The sequence below is a fragment of the Oryza sativa genome, chromosome 3, assembly GCF_034140825.1.
Source record: "Oryza sativa Japonica Group chromosome 3, ASM3414082v1".
Classification (NCBI taxonomy): Eukaryota; Viridiplantae; Streptophyta; class Magnoliopsida; order Poales; family Poaceae; genus Oryza; species Oryza sativa.
Genome location: NC_089037.1, coordinates 17,222,313 through 17,246,167, shown reverse-complemented (window position 1 = coordinate 17,246,167; position 23,855 = coordinate 17,222,313). Strand labels below are relative to the sequence as shown.

Below are 23,855 nucleotides of genomic sequence, written 5' to 3'. Positions count from 1 at the left end.
ACCACCTATTTAATTAATAGTAGAAAGATATAGGAATTCATATAAACAAGGTGATTAGCGGTATAAAGGAACCACGAACCACCTATTTAATTAATAGTAGAAAGATATAGGAATTCATATAAACAAATTTGAGTATCAGTAATTAGTATACAGGTTAGTTAGAATATAATTACATCATACTTACACTATAATTACATACTAATATTACATACTAATTATATATGTAATTTAGAGACTTATAATGTAAATACATGCTGACTATCTTTTGGTGAAAAAAATATAGCGTCTTTATATAGCTACTCCCAAAAAAAAACCAATAGATGTGCAAGACGAAGAAACCACATCTCTAATCTTGAGAAGCTGTAAAAAGAACTTCAACAACTAAACTCTGCTGACGGTAAGGAATTAACCAGCGAAGAAGAACAGCATGCACACTTCTTGCAAAATCATTTCCCTTTCTTAAAGCATTGTTCTTATCTGCACAAGCTAAAGCTTATTAACTTCTCATCTCACAACAAACAAACTAAGAGTAACAGCACCATCCCAACAAGAATTTGTTGGGCAATGCAACACGACAATGTACCAGATTTGCAAGATGGAAGCGAGAAACCAGCCAACGACCAACAGTTAGCCCATGTTCAACTGATCCATGGTCCCTCGGCGTTTGGCGGCAGCAACGGCGTTGAGCTGGAAAGAAACCCTCTGACCATGCTGCGGAAGCTGCTGCTGCTCCTGCAGATTGTTTGGACTAGGGTTGCTCGGGTTTGAGGTTGGAGTAGGGTTGGCTCCTGCATTGTCATCTTCTGTTTCTTCAAACTGAGGCGGTGGCTTCAACGGAGCTAGGAGCTGGTAATTTTGGCTCAACAGCGTGTCCTGCTCTGGTGGCAGAGGAATTGAGCCAGGTGGAGCAATCGACTTGGGTAGCGGGATTTTGTTCCGGTTCCGTGCCACCTCAAGGAGAACCTGTCAAAGGAGAAAATGACTTGTATTAGATGGAAGACGACTTGAATAAGCACAAAATCATGGGGTCCTCTATGCCATCATTTAAATTATAAATCGCCAGAGAGGAATAACATTTTTTATTTAGTCAACAACATTTTGTATATTTTAAATATTTTTTTCTAATTTACTTTACTCATGTAAATACCATCTGATCCCAACAACCAAACAACAGCAGGAACCATCGATCTCATCCCTCTAACCAAAGGACCAACTTAGACGTATCATCCAAAAAAAAAAGCAAGACAATCTAAGTCTCCCAGAATCTCCACCAGGGCTTTCATTCATTGGCACGTGTATCATTAACCATCAAGGGCAAAAAGAGAGCAATTACATTCATGTTGGTGATGAAACACCAATTGCATGATATAGTAAAATCAGCAATTCTACATGTTGAAAACCTTCAGTGGCTGCCTACTGACAAAAATACAGAATAAATCATAACATGGCTCCTTTTAATGCTTGTATAGCATTTATGGGGAGAGAAAATCCATCATATCCCACAACAAAAATGTAATATGTAATCTTTAATTCCAAAGGGATCAAATTAAATAACAAAATCTTCCAATTTGTGATCAGAACAGTACTTAAGAACATATTGTTAGATAATTAAGAGCCCATACTTGACCACAACTATTAATAGCCTTACCTCAGTGGTGCTCCTAATGTAAAAGTTAAACCTTGGTTGGTTGTTGCCATAAACCTAGCCGTGCATTCTAAAATTAAATAGGCCCAGCATGGTAAGCGCGGCACAAGGTGTGGGAAAGTCCCAGCTGTCAGACCACTGCATGGATGCCTAGGCACTTATGAGGAAGCAACACCATATGAACTAGAAGATAATACCTAATGGATGAGGAAATAGCAAGCAAAAAAGGCCAAAGAATCCACCAGGCCACCAAACACAAGAAGCCCAACTACTTATTTTTGCCTCACTCCTGGCATCGTACCCTTTGAGCCACCTGCAAACAATGCTACCGCCAGAACAATGAAGACAGAGAAGAGTTGGACACATGCCACTGCCAGTGAGCAACCCAAAGCCTCAGCGCCTAATCAATGATAAGGGAATAAGCAATCAAGTGAACTATAAGGCAAAAACAAAATAATCATGCACTGGCACAAATGCACATAACAGTTCTATTTCGTGGTTGTTAGGACATACAAATTCCTGAAACAGCGATTTACAGTAAAACACTCTTGGCCAGATTAACCAGCAAATCAGCAGATTCAGAAAAAAACATGGCCAGCTGATAAGTATTCTTCAAAGGGGTCTGAAGAAAAGCTCATCAATGTGTTGTCACATGAAGAGGTGGGTACTGGAAGATCTTTAGTGAGTTGAGAAATGTAAGTGTAAGAAAAGGCTAAGTATAGTAGTGTGGTACAAGAATAGAATGGCATGTAATATCACTGTTTCATCTAATGACTGCAAGTCTGCGGCTTGAATAATATAATTGTTTTCAATACCAATAATCCACATGTACCAGATATTCAGACTGCAAAGAAGCAGACGTTCAACTGTGGATAATCAGTCTTACAATAACTAGATAAGACGGGGGAAAATAACCTGTGGTGTTGTTCCACAGGAAACATGTTGATCATCAAAAACATTCCTCACTACATTAGCACTCATTTCAATATAATTTTCTTTGTTTTGTTATGGGCACGGGCCAGGCCCATGTGGCAGTTTAGGCATGATAAACTAGGAGTAAATCAAATAATGTTAGGAAGGAGATGAGGTTTATAGTAAACTAGAGAGGCATTGGATTGGTTTCTACAATATTAGAGATTAGTTCCTTAGATGTTAAGGAAGTCTGTCCGCTCTATCTATAAAGGGACCCCATATACTCTATCGTGAATCAATCAATGAATCTCTTGAAGTTAGCCCTAAGCCTCAGAGCCTTTTTTAGCTCAGCAGGGGTAAGCCCTGCCAGCACTATTAGAGGGCGAGAGCCCTATCTCCTGATCTTCGGACCCTTACCCTATCTAATCCATAACATATTTACTTAAAAAAGTAATCCCTCCAATTAATGCAAGGTGCCCCATAATCATTGAAATGGTGGAAATCTGATACTCCAAATATCATTAATGGATTTCAGAGCTGATAGGTTCTAGCATAAGTCCAAGAGCATAACTTTGTTCAGATTTTTTTTATTTTTTGAGTGAATTAACATCAATAAGAAAGGAAATGACTGTACTCTTCTCGTAAACAAGTCAGATTTGGACTTAGTCAAAACTATGTAAAAGAATAATCTTCCAATGGACATCAATGAGATTCAAAAAGTTCATAGCTGATTGATTCTAGCATAAGCCAAAAAGTGTATTAAAAAATTTGTTGAGCTTTTTCATTTTTTTAGTGAAATCAACATCAATAAGAAACGAAATGACTGTGCTTCTCCTAAACAAGTTAGATTTAATCCTAACATTGTAAAGATTTCTTTCCCTTTTTGAAATTGTAACATGGTTAGATAAAAACAAATAACTTAAGGTTTAAGTTGGCTGCTTCTGTTGATTGGCACCTTTCCTTAACAGTAATTCTTAGCTGGACTGTCATACTAATGTGGTGCTACAACTTTAAACCATGATTTTCCATACCACTGGTCTAAAAGGTGTTAGGCACTAAATAGATGGCGCGTAACCATTTGATTGGTCAGCCTAGGTCACCTAAAGGAAACCCCAAGCGCATATGCAGCATAGACAATGGAATACTGGCACCACATTTATTTTTCCCCGCCAAAACAAGTGAATACAATTAATTTAACTACAAATAAGTAGGCAGTGCAGAGTCTGCAATAAGTTTCAGTATGCATATTGCATGGCTTCCATATTGTCAATCATCCACAGCCGCACACAAGTTTCGAGCCTTCACCAGCATACACACTACATTCTGCGCATATATTAAGATTAATAACTTTTTATATTTCAAAATATAACTATTCTTAGATGAAAGGCCAAAGAACCCTGCTTTTCATAGAAAGCATAGCAGATACATATGTTCACCACCATCAAAGCATAGGCAGATACATATGTTTTGCTAGTGATAGAATTATCACAACCATGCATGTGCATACATGGTTCCATGTTTAATGGATGAAGCCATGGAGGTTGAAAACATGGCATCTCTATGAGAAACTACAATCAGAATATGTAGAAATATCCGGCTTCAAGTTTACTTATATGATTTGTATTAGAGACTTTCCTGCTGCTTTTACATAAAAGAAGAATGTTTGCCTGTTATGGTTGATTCTATGGGAATATCAGTATTCCACTGAGATAACAAGAACCAGGCTGCTAGCTATTGGAAAAGGCTAGGTCAACACATGAACAGGTTGATTACAGGTATGTAACAAAATTTTACCATGGAAAAGAATAAAGGATTATCGGATGGAAGGCTTCGACTTCGGAAGTCTTGATCACTATGAAAGAATTCACTACACTACATGAATCATAATACAGAACAAACTGGTAATAGTATATTATTGGCCCACCAGAAAGGTATGCGATGAGAGCAAAATAGCAGATACAACCAAGCAGTGCTAAACAATTCAATCCCAAATTTCTAAGGAGCAGGAACATTATCCCTGGATTCAGCCATCCATCTTATCCAGAGTCTACATGCATACAAACAATTCCAACAACAGGGCAAAATGACCAAAATCACATCAGTATTAGCCAAAAATGCAAGCCTCTAGTGCAATCTTATGTTTTTCACCCACTAATCCAGCGCAATCTACAGCAATTCAACCAAACCATAATTCCCCCCGCCCAAAAGCCGGATCGAGTGGCATAAAAGCTAGGGTTTTACGGATCTGCATTTAAGAAACGCTAGGGGCACGGCAACAATCTACGATTCTAGCACAGGAAATCCCATCAAGCAACTAAAGAATCATAAGAATCCGGCAAAAAGGGGTGAAATGGAAGAAGAGATACAAGATGGGGGGATTGGGGTTTACCTCGCGGGGCGGCGGCTGGGAGAAGGAGAAGTTGACCTTGGACTGGATGGCGAGGCGGACGTCGTCGGCGTCAAGCTGGGGCTTCCCCGCGTGGTCGGCGTAGACCTGGGCGTCCCCGAGCACGTCGCCGACGTAGCGGTAGGCCAGGTCGAGGAACTGGTGCACCACCCGCGGCTCGTACTCCCCCTCGCTCAGCCCCATGGAGCGCAGGAGCTCCCGCACCACGCGCGCGTCGCGGGGCTCGTCCGCCGCGGACGCCCCCGCCCCCGCCCCCGCAGCCGCGGCGGCGGCGGCGGCGGCGGCCGACTGGGGCGCTGGGCGCAGGCCGCCGGGGTCCATGGCGTCAGGTGTCGCGGCGGCGGCGGCGGCGGCGGCGGATGGTGGGGTTTCGATTCGGGCAGCCGCTCTACTGTAGACTAGGGAGTAGGGAGAGGTATTTGTATGTGCCCTTTAGGGTTTCTTCTTTTTAATTTTATTCGAAAATTTTCTTCCAAAATAATTTTTTATTCGAAAATTTATTCATGGCTAGTTTTTTTAAAAAAAATTGTTCAAAATTTATTCTGGCTAGTTTTTTTATTATTTTATTCGAAAATTTATTCTTGGCTATTTTTTATTTTATTTGAAAATTTATTCATATGAATGTGGACAATGCTAGGAAGTTTATCCATAATAATAATAAACTAGCCATGAATATATGTGTAGATTTAATAAGTTTCATATAAATGTGGGCAATGCTAGAAAGTCTTACATTATGAAACGGATGAAGTATTGTTTCCATGACTTTGGCCAAACATATGGATTTTTTTTTTAAGATTACTCTTTTGGGGGACTTTTAGTGATTTTCAGTGACCAAACAATGCATCATTGTAGGTAGGATCATGGTGTATCCGATGGATATATTATCTTGAAAATAATTGATATAACCATACGACTGGTAGTAATATACAACTACGAGATATTCTCTATACCCACAAATATTTGTTCTAATACATAACCATCTGATAAAACTTTAGGTATCCTAGTCTATAATTCATCTAGGTGTGTATTAAGATGGTAAACTCGTAGGTGTGTGCATGTATAGTATGTGTATCTTCTCTATAATTATAAAAACATTTATGTGTGGTTTTATATATACTTTATAATATAGTTTGCTGTTTAAAGTTGCATTTTGAGAGAGGACATAATTTGTGCCTAGACAAAGTAGTACGATGGTGTTTAATCTCCAGCTTTAATAGAGATACGACGATGTTTCATCAATGCAGTGTTGGATCTTTCGCAATATGGACTTATAGTTTTCTTAAATAGCGGATATACTCTGCATGTTGTAATGGGTATTTAGAAGGTAAATATGCACAGGTAATACCTAAAAGGACAGTATTTTAAGGATTATAGTGATTAATGAGAAATAGTAACTAACGTATGAACAGTTATGATAAGAATGAGGGGTTATAAAAACCGCATTTGGTACTTTTGAATAACTTTCTTTTTTGATGATTTTGAATAACTTGCTCCTATCTTCATACCATAAAAAGTGCAATTCTAGCACTCAAAAGAAAAAAAATATACGGAAGATAAATGATGTAGATACCCCTCATTGTGAGGGGTGGTTAGGAGCTTAAGAGGATGATTGGGGCAATATGAGAATAAATCTTAAAGACCTAATGCAGGGTCCAAGATCTTGCATCCTATTGGGCCACGTGGCATCTTAGAAATAAGGCAAAGCCCCCTCCCAAAATCTACCATGTGTCCAGGGAGATGCTCTAATGTACTATATCTATGAATGCTCTAGGTAGGGAAAAAAACTAAATATATTAGTTGGCCCCTGAATTCTCTAGAAAAGTAAAGAAGTTACCTAAAGAAAATGAAGAGGTAACCTTTGTATACTAAGAAGAAGTGACTATTTACTATCCCCTTCATGCATAGGGCACTAATAAAGGAGAATGTAACTACTCCTACTCCACACACACAACAATCAATCCAGCTAGCTATCGATCTCTCCAACGCTCGGTTAGCTTAGATCTATCACCAGCACCAGTACTATCGATCGCTCACCCAAATCCATTCGCCATCACCATCCACTTCCAACATCGGCGCTGTTACTCACCCAAATCGCTTGTCACTGCCATCCACTTCCACCACCATGGCTCAGATCCATCATCATCAACTCCACTAGCAACTCAAGCCTTCCTCCATAATGTCATCGCATCGGCGCTAGCTCCTGCAATTGTTGCACCTCTAAAGGGTGTTTTGCGTATTTATAGAGATATACTACAATAAACTTAGATAAAATATACATCATTAATTTATACAAGAGCAATGTAACGATGAAAATCAACTAATTATAGGAATAGAAATTGACATCCCAATATCATAGTACAACCCTTCTAGAAATCTAATGTTCTTGTGGAGTGATCTATGGGGGGCATCAAGTTTTCTTTTATTTAAGCTGGCAACCGTTGATTTAATGGTAGAAAGGGCACCATTTTCTTGAGTTTTCGCCAGTTGGGCTAGAATAATTGCTATAGGTAAAAGAGCCAAAACAATCATCCTATTTAAACTAGGGAGGGACAATGATGACTCAGGCTTCCTATTCTGTGGTAGCGATGTGGCCTCAAGGAGGAGGACCTAGTACTTGGTGAGACGGCCGATGGTGTCGAATGAAAGCCGAAGAGGACAGGGGTGAGGGAGGAAGTAGAAGTAGATATCAATGCAGGTGATGGTTGATCATAACGAACGAGAGATGCCGAGAAGGAATTGATCTGGATGCTAATAAATAAAAACACACATTCTCGGTTTTCTCCTCGAAGAATCAAAAGTTTACATAACTGACCCGTTAAAGTGTTGTACAGGTTGTCCCATTGATATTTCCTATTGGCTAGGCCATTACGCGACAAAGCCGTGTTTCTTTTCTAGTTTGAATGAAGAGCGGCTAAAGGACAAGGTAGCATTGTATTGTTTGTATTGTATTGTTTGTGGGACGAAACTTGAATATTAGAACGGTACTCTTTGTGAGATGGAGAGTAGACACGTAGGATCAAAATCGTTCTGGTTTGGAGGGGGGATTGGGGGTAATGTCCCTTTTTTTGAGTTTGAGGGATAATTCGGTCGACCGCGATAGTTCGCGGGGGAGGGGGATTAGTACTTTTTCCTTTTCTTAACTATAGATTGAATCTGATTCGTATCCCTAAACCGTAAGACCATATATATCGACGTCTTCAAGTTGTATATGGTTTTCACTTATATGACATATACACTATAGCCCAGTCACCAAAAAAATTGAAAAATACAAGTGGGACCTATATGACGACATCCCCTCTATATCATAGATCACGACATCTCTTACTAGAATTTGTGATCTAAGGCGTTTGTACACCGCCGCGCTACTACTTCACTGGGCCGTCCATGATGGCGCGTCTCGCCCTGCTCCTCCTGCTTGACCCACCACTAAACTGCGCCCATTCACAACGTATGTAACTTTCTTTAGTTAACAACATCATCTATCCTTTCACAACGTATGCAACGTTCTTTAGTTAACAACATCATCTATCCATACATATACTTCTCTCGTGATCCTTGATCGACAGCGGCGGAGCCAGCGTGGGGGCGGGGGGGCTCGAGCCCCCGCTACCCAGCTGGACTCCATGGAAATTTGAGGGAGGAGAGGAGGAAAAAGAGTAAGAAGAAAATGGGGGGAGAGGGGGCTGGAGGAGGAAGAAGGCTGAGCCCGTGGTAGCACACCGCCAAAATGGGACGCAGGTGCAGCTCAGCTCTGTGCCGACGTTCAGGGCGGGGACGCGCCAAAACCACAAGAGCTGACCCGACCGCGTCGACGTTAGTGAAACAGGAGTTCTGCCGATGATGAAGACAACGCGTGAGATACAGAAAGAGATCACATGTGAAACCGATTAATGTTTGTTACTGATGAAGTGGCAATTACGGATGGTTAGCTACATTAACATTGACGCATGAGGATTCACATTTCATTGACACATGCTTGTCAAATAGTTAAAACCAATAAATCTGAGCCTACATTGCCATTAACATATAAGTACCCACATGCCATTGACATGTGTGGCAAGTACTTAAACGTAACAAATAGTTAAATGTCCAACGTGGCAAATAGTTAGATGTTCCGGATGAAGCGTGTAGGCTTTAGCAGACCCATAACTGATAAATATTCGCTACATTATTTACACGATATTACAAAGAGCTCTTTAAGAATAAACAGTTCATATTTGCAGGAACGCAGAGTTACAATCGGTGAAGGCAAAAGGCATACCAGTTCAGTAGGCTTTGTATGCGACTATGTGACGGCATGAGATTTGCATCCAATGCTCTCCTCTGCATATTTAAAAGAAAAACAAGAGTTCTTTTGGAGGAACGTGCTTCTTATTTACTGAATTGAAGTCAAAACGAATCCATGATATTTGATTCCTTGATATACGTATTCTAAAATCTCTAGGAATAATTTCTGCTAGCATGTCATTAAAATATTCAGTGAAGCAGCTGAGCACGTTAGTACGAAACGTCTTCACATTGACACGTCTATCCGGTTGTTATGCAGCAGTAACGTGTCAAAGAGCCTATTTGGGGAAGATTCTAAGAAGCAGCAGCTTGTTGGCAACCAGCTTCTAAGAATCTAGAAAAGTTGGGTTTAACAGCTTCTGGCTTCTAGTTCATTTTCTGGATTCAACAACTAATCTGAATCTAGACCAAAAGCTGGACTGTTTATCCTGGAAGAAGCTGCAGCAGCTAGAAACTCCCCCAAACAAGACCGAAAGCCACATCAAATAAATCAACCAAAAATACACACTAGTCGTGTTTGAAAATTACAATGTGACTGACGAACAACACTGTAATTCGGAAATTAAGATGTGCCAGGAGGATGTGCCAGGAGACAGGTAACACTGACGCGGTGTAACAAGGCGCCATGCTGTTTAATTCTGGCCGAAATCAATCTATGCTTCTCTCTACAGAATGACCAAACAATTATATCATCAGGCCATTCATCCAGTCGTGAAGCAACATCGCCAGGATTTTTTTTTTTTTGCACTTCAAAAAGAGCACAGGCACAATCGTTTTGTCTCAGTTAAGGCCTCGCAGCAGCATTAGAAAACACATATAAAGAACTCTAACAAAAAACAGATCTATGAATTTAGTTGTACCAAGAGCACCCTCAAAACATGTCCAGATTTCACCAGACATCGCTGAAACTTAACTTGAAACACGAATCAGCCCTCTAATTTAACATAACCACAAATCTCCATGGGGACCACCAAAGAATAGACACGTTCAAAATAACTAGACAACAGGTATATGCATAGATCGATGAACCCCTCAGTTCAGGTCTCCAAATTGTTCTTCCACATTACAACTTCAGAAGAACGAAAGTATAAAAATACATCATCATCGGAGACAGATCAATCCAACAAAGAAACCAAAGGAGTAAAACAGATAATCCAACAAAGAATTTTTTTTGCATATTTGTTGCGTTGCGAACAGCCTCAGACCATCCTAGTTCATAATTAGTATCAACAAAGCTCCAGAAACAACAACTGTATGCTAATTCTGAAACCTTATCATGTGTTGGCCAAGATCCAACAATCCACAAACACAAAAAAATAACTTAATCAGCCAAAAAAGCATAAAAGAAGTTGTATAAGAATTAATGTGTCAGATTTAAGTATTCTCAGCACCCTTAGAAAGGAATCAGACAGGGATAACTGTATTTACTTGTGATTTCATCATTCACCTTGAAAGGAAGGCAATGCAATGAAATTAGCAAGACGTACTACATAAAACTTGAAGAAAAAAAAGTTTTAGGGAGGAATCTACCAGATGTTCCTATTCAATATATCAATATAAAAGAATAGTCACAGTACAGAAAAATCAACAGATTGGGCACAAAAATTTTTTGCATCATGTATATCCCTTACAAAGGGATAAAATTTGCATGAAAAAGAAGACTGCAAATATATGTGGCGTTTCCAGGATTAGAATGGCACCAAGAACACCAACAATCAGGATATGACCACACATCAAAGAATATCATCTAGCGTCCGAGCCATTACACCGTGAGGAACAGTATCCTCCAGAATTGGTAATGGACGCGTCTAAACAACAACCTGATGTAAAAACCAACTGTTTGATTTGTGAGATATGGAAGTTCAGACAGCCAAGGGTTTAGTCTTCAACTACCACAAAGTAGCAGTATCAGAAACTCTAGTCCAAATAAAAATTGTTCTTCATCACTCCCATATCAAAGCGCTTGTTGGAAATAAAAAAAAACAATAGAAACAAAAATAACCATTGTGATAGACCAAAAAGAGGAGCTCAGACAACCAAAGGGTTTGGTCATCAAACACTGCGTAGTGTTATCAGAAACCCTAGTCCACAAAGAAGTTGCTCATCACCACATGTTCAGATTTATAGCAATTACTACAATATAGTCGTTATAATAGTTGCCAACATCAAGGATTGGCTAGTATATGTATTCTATTACTGCATGATAATTTTAAGATTAGAAAATACAGCCACACCATAAGAGTTACCCTAGAACACACTAAACAAGGCAAAATCCTAACATGTTATAAAACTAGATTTAACCCTCCCCATGACCATGTATCTGGTTCACCAATGCAAAATTAGCATCAGATACGCAATGCAATAAAGCAAATGATTCAACATTAAAAATAATTATCATATAACCCTGCAAGATCATGTAGCAATCAGATTAGCACGCGGCAGACGCAAATATTGATATAGACCGGCATAATCATGTAATTCAAAACTCCTGAATTGCCACCACAGATTCAAGTAGCCATACCATACAGTAGTAACATCCATAACAGAAAAAGCACAAGAGCTAAATCAAAGTCTTTTGAAGGATAAAGAAACTAGCGCCTTAGATATCAAGAACCCTCCTCCCTCCAACTCAACTCCCAAGTATGTAGTACCTAGGCGGTGAGGAGGACGGCGCCGCCGGCGGCCTTGATCTTCTTCTCGGCGACCTTGGAGATGAGCTTGGCCTTGACGACGATGGGCCTCTGCGGGGGAAGCATCCCCTTGCCGAGCACCTTGGTGTAGCCGAACTGGGTGACGTCGATGACGGGGGCCTTGCCGGCGCCGGCCTCGGCGGCCTTGTCGGTGGGCACCATGGACCAGAGGCGCTCGACGTTGACGGCGGGGCAGTGGAACCTGTTGCTGAGCTTGTGGAAGTAGCGCATGCCGACCTTGCCGAAGTAGCCCGGGTGGTACTTGTCGAACAGGATCCGGTGGTGGTGCATCCCTCCGGCGTTACCGCGGCCTCCGGGGTGCTTGCGGTGCTTCCCGATGCGCCCGTGCCCGGCCGACACGTGGCCGCGCTTCTTCCGGTTCTTCTTGAAGCGCGTTGTCATGGCAGCGGCGGAGTTGCGAGCGGCGCGGCGGCGGAGGCGGGGGCCGGCGGGGTGGGAGGGAAGAGGCGAAGGTGGAAGAGAGAGTGGGGCGCGGGCTATATAGCGTCCGGTGAATGGGTATTGGCCGTTGGATCGTGAGGTGGGGTGGTCGTCACCGTTGGATGCGGGGGAGTTAGGGTTTTGGGGGCGTCGAGGGAGTGAGGTGGGCTTGGGCCTCTCGCTGTGTCTCGATTGGAGTGGGCTCCTCTATTGGAAAAAGTCCAATTTGTGTCCTTCTAATATAGGTCGGATACCCTTTGATTTATGGGTAATTTGCAACAATGCCATTATAATTTTACAAAGTTTGAGATATGTCATCGGTATCTCAATGACACGTAGGACCCACATGAGTCAATGACATGTGGGTCAGGATGGCATATCTTAAATTTTACAAAATTATAATGGCATGGTTCCAATTTTCCCTTGATTTATATCCCTCATCCATATAAAACCGGGTATAATTAGTCATTCAACTGTTCAAACCATGCAAAATACTACTAACTCGTATGACAGTATTGACGGTGGTTTTCACGGATGTAGCACAACCGTCCTACGTGGCAATTTTAGCAGGAAAATAAACCATAAGCTAGCCCACATCTTGGTCACCAGAGAAGCGTCGCCGTCGACTCATCCCCGTTCACCCGGATCGTGAGGTAACGAATTCAGATATCCACTATCGAGCCTTGCAGTGATCTTTCGATCGAGCTATGTAAGGCTGAGTTTATTCTGTGTGCCAAAATTTTTTTTTAAGTATGTGGACATACATTTGAAGTATTAAACGTAGACTAATAACAAAACAAATTACATATTTCGTCTGTAAACTATGAGACGAATTTATTAAGCCTAAGTAATCCATCATTAGTAAATATTTATTGTAGCATCACATTGTCAAATCATGGCATAATTAGGCTCAAAAGATTCGTCTCGCAATTTACAGTCGGACTGTGCAATTGGTTTTTTTTCGTCCACATTTGATGTTCTATATATGTGCCTAAACATTTGATGTGACGAAAAAGTTAAAAGTTTGAAGAAAAAAGTTGAAATCTAAACACGGCCTAAATTGAGAGTGAGAATTTTGCTTGTTGCATTTGAAAATTCGAGGCAGACATCGGGTCATCATCTCCAAGATGGTCGGACTCCAGCACAGTCTACGTCATCACGATTCACGGAAGGCGGCAATGTGACGTTAGTGCGTAAGGTCATCCACCGGGCGCCGGTTGTCTCGTCGTACTGCAGAAAATGACACCTCCTCCTTCAACCACGACAACAAGATCAACTCGGGGAGGCCGGGGCGGAGCGGGATGTCTTCGGCGTGTTTATGGTCATACTTTGTCACACCACACTTTTAGATGTCACAGTTTGTTAGGTATGTGTTTGGTTCACTGCCACAGTTGTGACTTGCCACATTTTTTCAATAAAAAAATTCGATACATAACACAGAAAACAACTCGGTATCAAAAAATAGCACAAAAATTTCCCGCTTTCGACTAGAAGCATAGGACATCCTTTTTTTTTTCGATTCGTAGCACTTCCGTCGTGGTAGTAGTTATGGTCGAATGTTTAGCCGTGAGTTGACACATGCAAATACCAATTTGCCCCTGGTTCTATCCCTGTGGCATATGGGACTGTTAGTGTTAGATTGTACCGGCTCCTTTTGTTAGTTCGGTCGTTTTTGCAAGGTGTTCTCCAAAAGAAATGGTGATGATGGTGGTTGTTTCCGAGGTGTCGCATGCTGCGGAAAAGGGCGACGACGGCTTGCAAGGCGCCACGGGGCAGGGCAACGACGGCGGCTGCGAGTCGCGGCCGCTTGGTTGACGACGGTGGCTGATGGAGGGGAGACGGCGGTTACTTGTCACTATTACTGAGTACCGGAACAAATCAGTGAATAATTCTTAGGATTTTTGCTTCTTTTGCTATCTCTACCATGCATTGGCGACTAGAAATCAGCATGATTGAAGTTCTTGTAAGCTAATGGTGGTTACTGCAAATGATACAGCTTTAGCTAGCTTATAGTGTTTGAGCTCGATTAGGATGAAAGAATTGCTCAACGGATGGAGAAATGGCCGGATTAGCAGCCAATCCAGTCGAGGCTCTCGGCGACGGCACGCATTGCGGGGGCGTAGGTCCGCGTCGAGCTCGATTGGTGCAATCGAGGTCGGCATGGAAGTGGAACATGGTGAGCACCTCACTGGGCAGTGTCAGGTCGACGACCTCCGACGACAGCCGCTCCTCCTTGAAGACGTGTCGTGCCTACACCTCCAGCTCTCAACTGCTCCTCTCCTCGTCAACCTGCGCCACGGTCACCGTCTCCAGCAGCATGATCCCGAGCGTGAACACGTCACCCTTCTGAGTCGCCACGACCACTCCGACGTACGCCAGCGCTGAGCCACCGATAGAGCCTCACCCTCGCTATGCAGCGAGCGTGCCACACTACTGAGCTTCTTCGACTGCGTCGTCTTGTACTCTTGTGAGCGTCGGCGACGAGACAGGCGAGGCCGAATCCAGAGCTTGTCGTTGAAGACGATAGTAGGGGAGAAGCTTCTCGTCAGGCTCGGGGTAGTAGGCGCAGTGGTGGGTGACATTGGGGTAGCGTGCGCGGCCGACGGCGGTGGCCTTTGCCTCGAATGCGCGGCGCTAGCGCCACCCAAAAAGAAGGGTAAATTAGTCCGACGATAATTTTATCTCCTCTAATCTAACGTCGTTTAATCAAAATGGGACGGAAGTGTTACAAATCGAAGAAAAATAGGTGGCATGTGCTTTTGAGCGAAAGTGAAAACTTCTTGTGCTATTTTTTGGTACTGGGTTATTTTCTGTGCTATGGATCGAATTTTCTCTTTTTCAATAGCATGTCCCACATGTTATAGACTCAATTTTCTTGTCAACTTTGCACACTTTGTGACTAGCAATTTGCCCACCATACTTTTATGACTGCCACAACTTGTCTAACGTTTGTTGTGACAAAGTGTGGCCGGCAACCAAATACACCCTAGTTCTATAGCGGGCCATACCTGGTGAAGTAGGTTGCGTTGCCTCCTGAGCTCGCAACAACCTTCAGCCTAGCTCGTCGCACTCCGCATCCATCCAACATCCTAAGGTTGCTACCCGTTGTGTTAACCCCCAGCTCCGGCGCATCCATTCGCCGCTGCCAGTTGCGTTGCCCTAGAGCTCCACATCCTTCGGCCTCCGCCACCTTGAGCATGCACTGCGTCCTTCCACCCTCCCATGGTGTGCTCGGCCTCATCAGCGGTGGCACGGTATGCGCTCTGCAGATGAGGAGCTCGACTTCAAGGCGTGCCATGCCGCTGAGGACGCTGGGCTGTCCGTGTCATTGAGCTCGGCAAACTTGAGAGCATGGTAGGCATTGCGCTCTGATGACAATAAATGGGTGCGCGTCGACGGTGACATAAGAAGTGGGTGCATGGTGACGCTGACACGCTTCGCTTCACGTTAGACCACCGCCGCAGGAGGCAGGGACTGGTCGGAGACAGGGACTAACACGAGGAGCAGGTCATCACCGACTCCTCTCCGCCACCTGAGCTGGGTGCGACTTCGGTCCGACCACCATCACCATGGCGCAGCCTCCCGTCAGTGGCTGCCGCTCTCTCTGCCACTGCTAGAAAAATGATTTTCACAGGCAACCAAAATAGATATTCACTAGCGGCTAGCACAACCGCCAACGATATACGGCTAGTTAAAATAGACGATTTTTGCTAATGGTTATGATTCATATGTGAAAATTGATTTTTCCAAGCGAACATGTTAAGAGAACCGACTGCGAAAAACCATTTTCATAGACAGCATTGCTAAGAGGACCGCCAACAAAAAAATGTTTTCCTATCAAAAAAATAAAAAAAATCAAAATGTTTGGCTGCATTTTCAAATCCACATATGAAGTTCCAAATTCAAATCAAATATCCAAAGAGCACTACACCGATTTTACTCCACTTTCGACATGCAAGCATCAAACACATGCATCAGCAGTCATCATCGCAACGCCGTTCAAAATCCCTACCACCTAATCCATTCATCAATCACAAATCCATTCATCAATCACAAAGTTCATCACAAAGAGAAGGGGAAGGAAGGAAGGATGGGGACGGAGCTGGACCACTGCCGCCACATTGGATCCGACCGCTGTCTCCACCACCACCTCCATGCATCACTGTCGCTGGATCCACAGGCTCCAGGCCCATCGCCGTCGTCCCCTCCTGCGCACTGCTGCCACCATGGATGAGCCATCGCCACCACCCGCCGCCCGCCTCCCTCCGCCCAGATCTAGGAGAGGGCGGGTAGGGGGAAGCATCCGCCACTAGACACTTTGTTGTTGCCACCGCCGGTAGCCTCCTCCCCATCGGCCATTTCTGGAAAGAAGGAGGGGAGGAAGGGGAGGAGAGGTGAGTTGGGGAGCCACCGCTGGTGCCCTCTCTATTGCTTTCGCCGTTGCCAGTCTCCTCCTATCTGGATCCGTCACCGCCATTTAGATCCATCGGCGAATCTAGGGCCACGGCACAGTCGCCATCGAGTTCGCCACCGCAGAGACCGCATCGGCAACTCCGCTAGTGGGGAGAGAGGAGAAGGATGCGATGGCTGGCGGTGGGTAAGGGAGGTGCCGCCAGTAGGTCGATCTGGAGAGGAGAAGGAGGACGAGTGGGGGAGAAGGAGGAGGCGGTGGGTGGATCTGGAAATTCCATGGGTGGCAGTGGGAGATGGTTTTTTTTAGCGTCGCCAATTATTTTAGTGTGGCGATGTTTTTCTTTTTGATGGTGCTCTTTAGTTTCTGACAACGAAAATGCTTCATTGGCTGTCACTTAAGAGATCCGCTTGTAGAAATAGATGTATTTTTGCAAGCTGATCTCTTGATAGCCAGCAATTTTCGTTGGCGGTTGGTGACCGGAATTCATTTTAGATATCTTTACAAGTGCGTGTTCACTAAATCCGCCAGTAAAAATAAAGGGTTGGTGCTATGAAAAATAGCTTTTTAAGTAGTGCATGCCTCCCGCTGCGCCTCTCCTTGCTGCCGTGTAGAGAGGCGGAGAGAGAAAGGAGTAAAGTTTGGTAGTTGGCATGTGGGGCCTACTTAGATCCTACGTTGATTTAACTCGAGTCAGCTAAAACTGAGCATAATATCACCTGTAATCTCGAGTAATCCAGTATTGTGAGTCGAGGAACGGTCTACATCTCATATATGGGTTTAGAGACAAAATTTAGACTCGACTACAAAATGAGAAACCAAAAGTGAACTTATTCCTATTTTGGGGCGTCGAGGGAGTGAAGTGAGCCAGGCCGGGCCTCTCGCTGGATTTAAAATGGGCTCTTCTAAGAAAAATGGGCTGGTTCCAGTTGGGCCTGAATTCTGAGCACGAAGTACACCTGACCCAAGTTAGAATAACCAGAGAGGCTAGTCCACTGTATTAGCCGACACTAATTACAAGGAATCGCTAATGGGCCACATGAGCAGAGTTGCGCCTTGATATATAGACTAATTTTTTTGCTTCACCATGATTTTTTTTGACATGAAAGAGAGAGCTTTATTAATGATTAAAACAAGGGTTACATTCCTGGTTTAGCAGGTCCAGGATTCTTGCAGGAGCACACAATCTCCATTCCATACAAGATCTTGAACTCATAGCCATATTAGCAAGTAAATGAGCAACCCTATTAGCCTCTCTCTTTATGTTGTGCACATGCACAGATTGGAAGCATTGCATTGCATTCCTAGCTTCATCTGTTGTCGCCGCCCACGACGATCTGATAGGAGTCCTCTCCTTCAAAGCCTTGGCAACCTTAGCATTGTCAGTTTCCAGAATCAGGGGCATATGTATCCATTCCATCGCCGTTTTGAGGCCCTCCAAGCAGGCCAATGCCTCTGCCTGCACAACCGAATTGCAGCGATGCAGAGTTTTGTGCGCAGCCAGCAGTACGAGCCCCCGACAATCTCTGACGATAATCCCTACACTTGACAATCCTGATTCCTCCAAGAAAACAACATCCACATTCATTTTTGCAAAACCTTCTGGTGGACATTCCCATTTGCAGGTCTGTTTTTCCTTAATCTGTTCTTCTCCCCTTCTGTCAGCAAACATCTTTCCCTTTCCTTTCGTATCATCAGAAGTTTGCCGGACTGGTAACAGTGTGTTCTCATAATTGACAAGGAACAAAGCTGAATCATATACTTTGGCTGCTCCCACCCCGTGAATCGAATCATTCCGCAGGAACCAAGCTCTCCAAAGCAAATACATAACGTGAGCTTTGTCATTGCTGTTTAAAGATTCTAACAGCACCAGCAACCAGTCTAGCCCAGACATAACAAACTCCTTTTCATCCGGCAATGACCAAAATTTCCTCAAGGTATCTCTCAGGGCTTTTGATTTGGTGCATTCCACAGTTGCATGAAAACCACTCTCTTCCACTTGGCCACATATGGGACATGTGCCTCTTGCCTCTATCTGCCTTTTTCTCTTATTCTCCCAGGTTGGTAGTCTATTCTGAGCAAGTTTACATGCAAACACTTTCACCTTCGGCTGGACATCTGCCTTCCTTATGTTCTGCCATAACTTCCTCTCTCCATCCATAGAAGTGCTAGAAGAGCTTGACACAACGTTGTTCATAGTCCAAGCTAGCTTATAAGCACTCCTCACCGAAAATAACCCTGTTTTTTCAAAGTGCCAAGTAGGGTAGTCGGTTGTTTCATTCGCTGGTATCCTGGTTTTTAGAATTTCCAAAGCATCATCCTCCTTCGTCACTAACCTGATTAATGGCTCATTCCACTCCTTTGTTCCTGGGATCATAAGCTCACATACATATGTGAGCCTATTCCAGGTTTTCTTTTTCAGGGGTTCAAGCCTGTTGCCATGCCCTATCCAGTGATATCGCCATATTTTGGTTATCTATCCATCTCCTATCCTCTAAATTAGTCCCTTCTTTAGCAGATCCAGACCATGTACAATCCCTTTCCAAGATGGGGAGGACACTTGGGGAAAGGAAGTATCAGTTAACATACCATTTGGATAGTACTTAGCTTTTAAAACACGCGCACATAGGCTCTCCGGGACAGTAAGCAGCCTCCATGCCTGTCTAGCAAGCAAAGCCTGGTTAAAGCAATTCATATCCCTGAAGCCAAGTCCCCCATGGGATTTTGGACTTGTCAGTTTGTCCCAACTTATCCAGTGAACTTTCCTCTCATCACTGGAGTGACCCCACCAGAAATTTCTAACCATTTGAGCATAATCATCACAAAACTGCTGAGGTAATTTAAACACACCCACTGTATATGTCGGGAAAGCTTGTGCCACGCTTTTCACTAGCACCTCCTTTGCTGCAGCCGACATATGTTTTTCACTCCAATCTATCATTCTCTTTGCTAATCTTTCTTTCATCGATTGGAATTTCTCTGATTTCATTCTTCCCTTAGGGGTCGGCAAACCCAAGTATTTTTCTTCAAATGTAGTGTGCACAATTTGCAAAGCCCGCCTAATTTCCTCCTGTCTTGCATCCTGACAAAAGGCACTAAACAGTAAAGAGCACTTTGTCGGATTTATAAGCTGGCCCGTGCTTCTTTCGTACAGATTTAGTGCTTCCTTAATTCTCAATGCCTACTCCACCTCTGCCTTGAAAAACAAGAGACTGTCATCTGCGAACAGTAGATGTGAGACCCCAGGTGCTCCTCGGCAGACTTTTAACGGTTGGATTAACCCATCCGTCTTGCACTTTTCTAGAATATTCGACAAACCATCAGCAATAAACAGAAAGAGGTAAGGACTAAGAGGATCTCCCTGTCTCAGCCCTCTAGATGGTTTGAAAGGTTCAAGCAGATTACCGTTGAAGCGCACACTATATTGAACAAAAGTCACACATGACATTATCCATTTCCTCCATTTCTCAGCAAAACCCAGCCGCAAAAGGACCCCATCCAGGAAGTCCCAATCCACTCTGTCAAACGCTTTGGACAGATCAAGTTTCAGCGCACAAAACATTTGACTTTCCCTATTACACTTCTGTATATAGTGGAAGCATTCAAAAGCAATTAGCGCGTTATCAGTGATCATGCGCCCTGGCACAAAAGCGCTTTGATTCTCTGAGATAAGGTCATGCAAGAGCGGCCTCAACCTATTCACCAGGCACTTTGCCACAACCTTATACACCACATTACATAGACTAATTGGTCTGTAGTCCTTCATTTCCTCTGGGTTGTTCTTCTTCGGTATCATTACAATAACAGTATCGTTCACACCCTCCTGCATTACCCCATCATCGAAGAAAGTTCTAACCGCCCTTTTTTTTCATGGTGATCGAGAACTTTCAGAAATCCGTATATATATTTTTGCTTCACTTTACTGAGAGATTTCTTTTATTTCATGGTGACTGAGAACTTTCAGAAATCCAGCTAGATCCGTTTTAGGACACGGATTGGACGGAAAATGGTTGGTGATCGAATTCATTAACCCCCAGTATTCACACCCTATGACCCTAACCAACGAGATCGAGTCATATTTCGACGTGTTTTCTTGCTCGTGAACTTTTGAAAAATACGCTTTGATGCTTTCTCGGTCATAATTTTCTTTTTGGGAATTTCGGTCATAAACTTTTGAAAAATTATCACGCATGATGCCTATTCTTTCTTTACTACTTGGATTGTGAGACGAATCGAAGTGAACATGCATGGTTATTAATGCCGATCACTCTAACACAGTGCGGATAGATTATCGTCTGATTTATCTTTGTTAATTATCTTTACAGTCCACTATCTAATTACACCAGCTTTATTTGTTCTAACTAGTTGATGATCCGTGTGTTCCACGAGCTGTTGTTACTATCCTTTGCGCATGACTAAGATATACTTGATATTACAGTTACAAGGGATGTGTGGTTTCAGTTCCGAGGTTCCTTGTTCAATCCTTAACACGCTCATAATTTCTTCTTAAAAAAATGTTTGGAGGGATGTCTCGTCCTCCAAATCTTGTTTATCGTTTACGCACGACATACTTAATTACACTGTTACACACCTATAAATAACCCTCCTAACATACACTCAACTAGATAAAATCTAGCGGCAAATTCCCTGATGTTGCTAAATTCCTAGTGAAAGCTCAAACAAAACTAACATGCCCTAACTAACTCTCCCAATTTACTTGCAAAAAATGTTTAATGTTAACAAATAAGACTTCAAAATTCATTTGTTGTACAAACTTTCGTCCTCCCCCGGCTCCTTTGGGCCGAGGATTTCTATGAGAATTTTGGAGGATTCAAATCCTAAGAAATTTAGTTTGGAACATAGGATTGGTGGTTGCCAAATTCTTTAAGATTGCATTCCTATATAACTTAGTTCTTAAATTGTTGGCTTGGAACCGTGCCGTGTAACCCGCGGTGGCACCCAGAGATGCATCATTGAACGAACACCCGGGAGGGACCCCGTCAGGGTAAACGCACGCCGATTTGTCCTAAACTCGGCAGGCCAGCTAGGATGCACCTTAACGTTGTAGAGACGAGAGATGACAAGCAATTAGGGTTGTTTTAGGATAATTTCGCAAGAAGGAAGGAGAGGCAGAATACAGAGGGTTTGGATACTAAATTGAATTTGACGATTGATTGGTTGTTGTTCAATCAGCCTTGGCCCCTTATATTTATAGGAGAGGTGAAGTTGCTTTTCTTGGTCTTTCCCACATCCAGTTAGGCTTATGAATCAACTAAATCTCGAGAAATCCTGATCTAAAATAATGAAACACGAGTAATACCTAAATTGGACTTAAACTCCATGCTGAAGGTCTAATTGCCTAGACACCCGCGGTTTGACAACCGTTCATTGTCCGATTTGACCCGCTACACAACGGGCGATCACACCGGCCTTCACGGGAAAGACTCGATAGTTTCTAAATTTTGCTCAAACTTGCTATAACTTAACCCTAGTGCCAAATTTAGTTATCAGCCCAAACATCATGTACCAAATATCATGTGTTTGCAATTCCTGCAGGATTTGTTACTAAGTGTCATTTCAATCCTATATTGATTTTTTTATTCTTGTATTTTTAAAATCCTGTGTTTTATAAAAAAAACCCTTACTAATAAAAAAACACTCGCAGGTCACGTTACTCGGGTCTCTCCCACGGGGGTCTCCGAAGAACTGGACAAACCAAAGCATAGAGAAGTACTCCCTCCATTCCAAAGCATACAGATTTGTATACTGCAGCATGGATTCTAAGATATACTCCCTTTATTCCAAATTGATCTACATATTTCATAGGTACACCAAGACCAAGAAAAGCTAATAACTCTCTCATATTATATTTACTCTAGCAACAAACTCAATTCATGCACCATCCCCATTATTTCCTAGCCAATAGCAAATTAAGATATTGCATGTGGGTTATAAATGCTTGTGTGTATGGATGCATGCATCAATGTTCATTTACTCCAATGCACAAATAACGAATAGATCTAATGAATGAACACAAATATGTAGATCATTTAGGAATAACCTCAAAAAAACTATATGTGGATCAATTTGAAATGGAGGGAGTAGTACATCACTTCGCTTAATAATTTGTACTCCCTCCATCCACAAAAATTAGACATATTTCATATTTGAGTTTTTACAAATAAGTTGTTCGTATTTGTAGTCTTTATACATTCAATACAGAAATGAAGAGATAAATTAAATGTTTGATTAGAACCCAATGAGTCATTTAAATACTCATTGGTTAAATGTTTGATTAGAACCCAAGGAGTCATTTAGATACTCATTGGTTGCATGCTCACATTCACTACTTGATTTTGTAACATCCAAGATGATTTAATTTCTCTTTGATCTTGGTGACAAAAGTAATATGTGTAACTTTTATGGATGGAGGGAGTATAACACTACATTTCCAGCATTTAATTTTTTTTTTCAAATTACTACTAGTGACGGCATGAACATGTCATGATGACGTCAACGCGATGATGGACCGAGCAAACGCAACGGGAAACGGGAGGAGAAGCAGTGAAGTGCTGTTTCACACGGTTACTACTGATTTTAATTTGAAAAATTTTCTCGGCCGCTTTACTTTACCCATTTCTTTACAATTTTTTTGGTTTGGTTTCGTTTTCATCAGTTGACCGGAGTACCACACACCCTGCAAACGTCGTCAAACGTAGTACGGCCGCCGCTATCTTCGACATATATCGATCGACCGATCGGTCAGCTGGTCGACGAATTGGAGTAATAATAATTTAATTAGCGATGGGTCGTCAACGCTAGCTACAGACTTTTAGGAGACAGAACGGATTTTCATGGATCTTTTGATCCGATTTCCTGATCTACCTGCGTCATGCATATATATGTATATATCCACTTTTTACTATCTACTGTAGTGCTCAACATGACACAATAAGTTGTGGCTACTCCTCATGTTCAGATTTTACTCTCGCCTTTCGATCTCCTAATATCAAGAGGAAACACGTGATAATTAAGTTTCAAAAGTCAAACAGTAGTTAGTTT

At 42.6% G+C, this 23,855-nt stretch overlaps 2 protein-coding genes and 7 non-coding genes across 10 annotated transcripts; all 9 read right to left on the bottom strand.

The window, feature by feature from the left end:
- Window positions 1–435: 435 nt before the first annotated feature.
- On the bottom strand, window positions 436–5,357 carry LOC4333084 (transcription initiation factor TFIID subunit 9). 2 transcript variants are annotated; one of them, XM_015772468.3, is made up of 3 exons: window positions 4,947–5,357; window positions 584–963; window positions 436–477 (listed from the first exon to the last, which is right to left on the bottom strand). In XM_015772468.3, the coding sequence occupies exons 1-2, from the start codon at window positions 5,283–5,285 to the stop codon at window positions 628–630; spliced, it is 675 nt and encodes a 224-aa protein (XP_015627954.1). In that variant the 5' UTR covers window positions 5,286–5,357; the 3' UTR covers window positions 436–477; window positions 584–627. The 2 variants fall into 2 exon arrangements, with proteins under 2 accessions (XP_015627954.1, XP_015627953.1); XM_015772467.3 differs by having other exon boundaries at window positions 436–963.
- Window positions 5,358–9,829: 4,472 nt separating this feature from the next.
- On the bottom strand, window positions 9,830–9,972 carry LOC112938453 (small nucleolar RNA snoR137). The gene has a single exon (XR_003241653.1). It is a non-coding gene; the product is annotated as a small nucleolar RNA snoR137 (small nucleolar RNA).
- A 305-nt stretch (window positions 9,973–10,277) lies between these two features.
- LOC112938494 (small nucleolar RNA Z159/U59) lies at window positions 10,278–10,363 on the bottom strand. The gene has a single exon (XR_003241693.1). It is a non-coding gene; the product is annotated as a small nucleolar RNA Z159/U59 (small nucleolar RNA).
- An 84-nt stretch (window positions 10,364–10,447) lies between these two features.
- LOC112938423 (small nucleolar RNA snoR20a) lies at window positions 10,448–10,537 on the bottom strand. The gene has a single exon (XR_003241623.1). It is a non-coding gene; the product is annotated as a small nucleolar RNA snoR20a (small nucleolar RNA).
- A 75-nt stretch (window positions 10,538–10,612) lies between these two features.
- Window positions 10,613–10,702, bottom strand: LOC112938376 (small nucleolar RNA R38). The gene has a single exon (XR_003241575.1). It is a non-coding gene; the product is annotated as a small nucleolar RNA R38 (small nucleolar RNA).
- A 214-nt stretch (window positions 10,703–10,916) lies between these two features.
- Window positions 10,917–11,048, bottom strand: LOC112938427 (small nucleolar RNA snoR80). The gene has a single exon (XR_003241627.1). It is a non-coding gene; the product is annotated as a small nucleolar RNA snoR80 (small nucleolar RNA).
- A 57-nt stretch (window positions 11,049–11,105) lies between these two features.
- On the bottom strand, window positions 11,106–11,204 carry LOC112938396 (small nucleolar RNA Z157/R69/R10). Its single transcript, XR_003241595.1, has one exon. It is a non-coding gene; the product is annotated as a small nucleolar RNA Z157/R69/R10 (small nucleolar RNA).
- Window positions 11,205–11,271: 67 nt separating this feature from the next.
- LOC112938397 (small nucleolar RNA Z157/R69/R10) lies at window positions 11,272–11,368 on the bottom strand. The gene has a single exon (XR_003241596.1). It is a non-coding gene; the product is annotated as a small nucleolar RNA Z157/R69/R10 (small nucleolar RNA).
- Window positions 11,369–11,702: 334 nt separating this feature from the next.
- LOC4333083 (large ribosomal subunit protein uL15x) lies at window positions 11,703–12,410 on the bottom strand. Its single transcript, XM_015777364.3, has one exon. It carries the CDS (start codon window positions 12,341–12,343, stop codon window positions 11,903–11,905), a length of 441 nt encoding a protein of 146 aa, XP_015632850.1. The 5' UTR covers window positions 12,344–12,410; the 3' UTR covers window positions 11,703–11,902.
- Between the last annotated feature and the right edge of the window lie 11,445 nt (window positions 12,411–23,855).

Coding starts and splice junctions, on each gene's coding strand:
- LOC4333083 (XM_015777364.3), bottom strand. CDS start 12,343: ATGACAACGCGCTTCAAGAAGAACCGGAAGAAGCGCGGCCACGTGTCG.
- LOC4333084 (XM_015772467.3), bottom strand. CDS start 5,285: ATGGACCCCGGCGGCCTGCGCCCAGCGCCCCAGTCGGCCGCCGCCGCC. Junction 964..4,946: donor CCCAGCCGCCGCCCCGCGAG/GTAAACCCCAAT, acceptor CTCCTTTGACAG/GTTCTCCTTGAGGTGGCACG.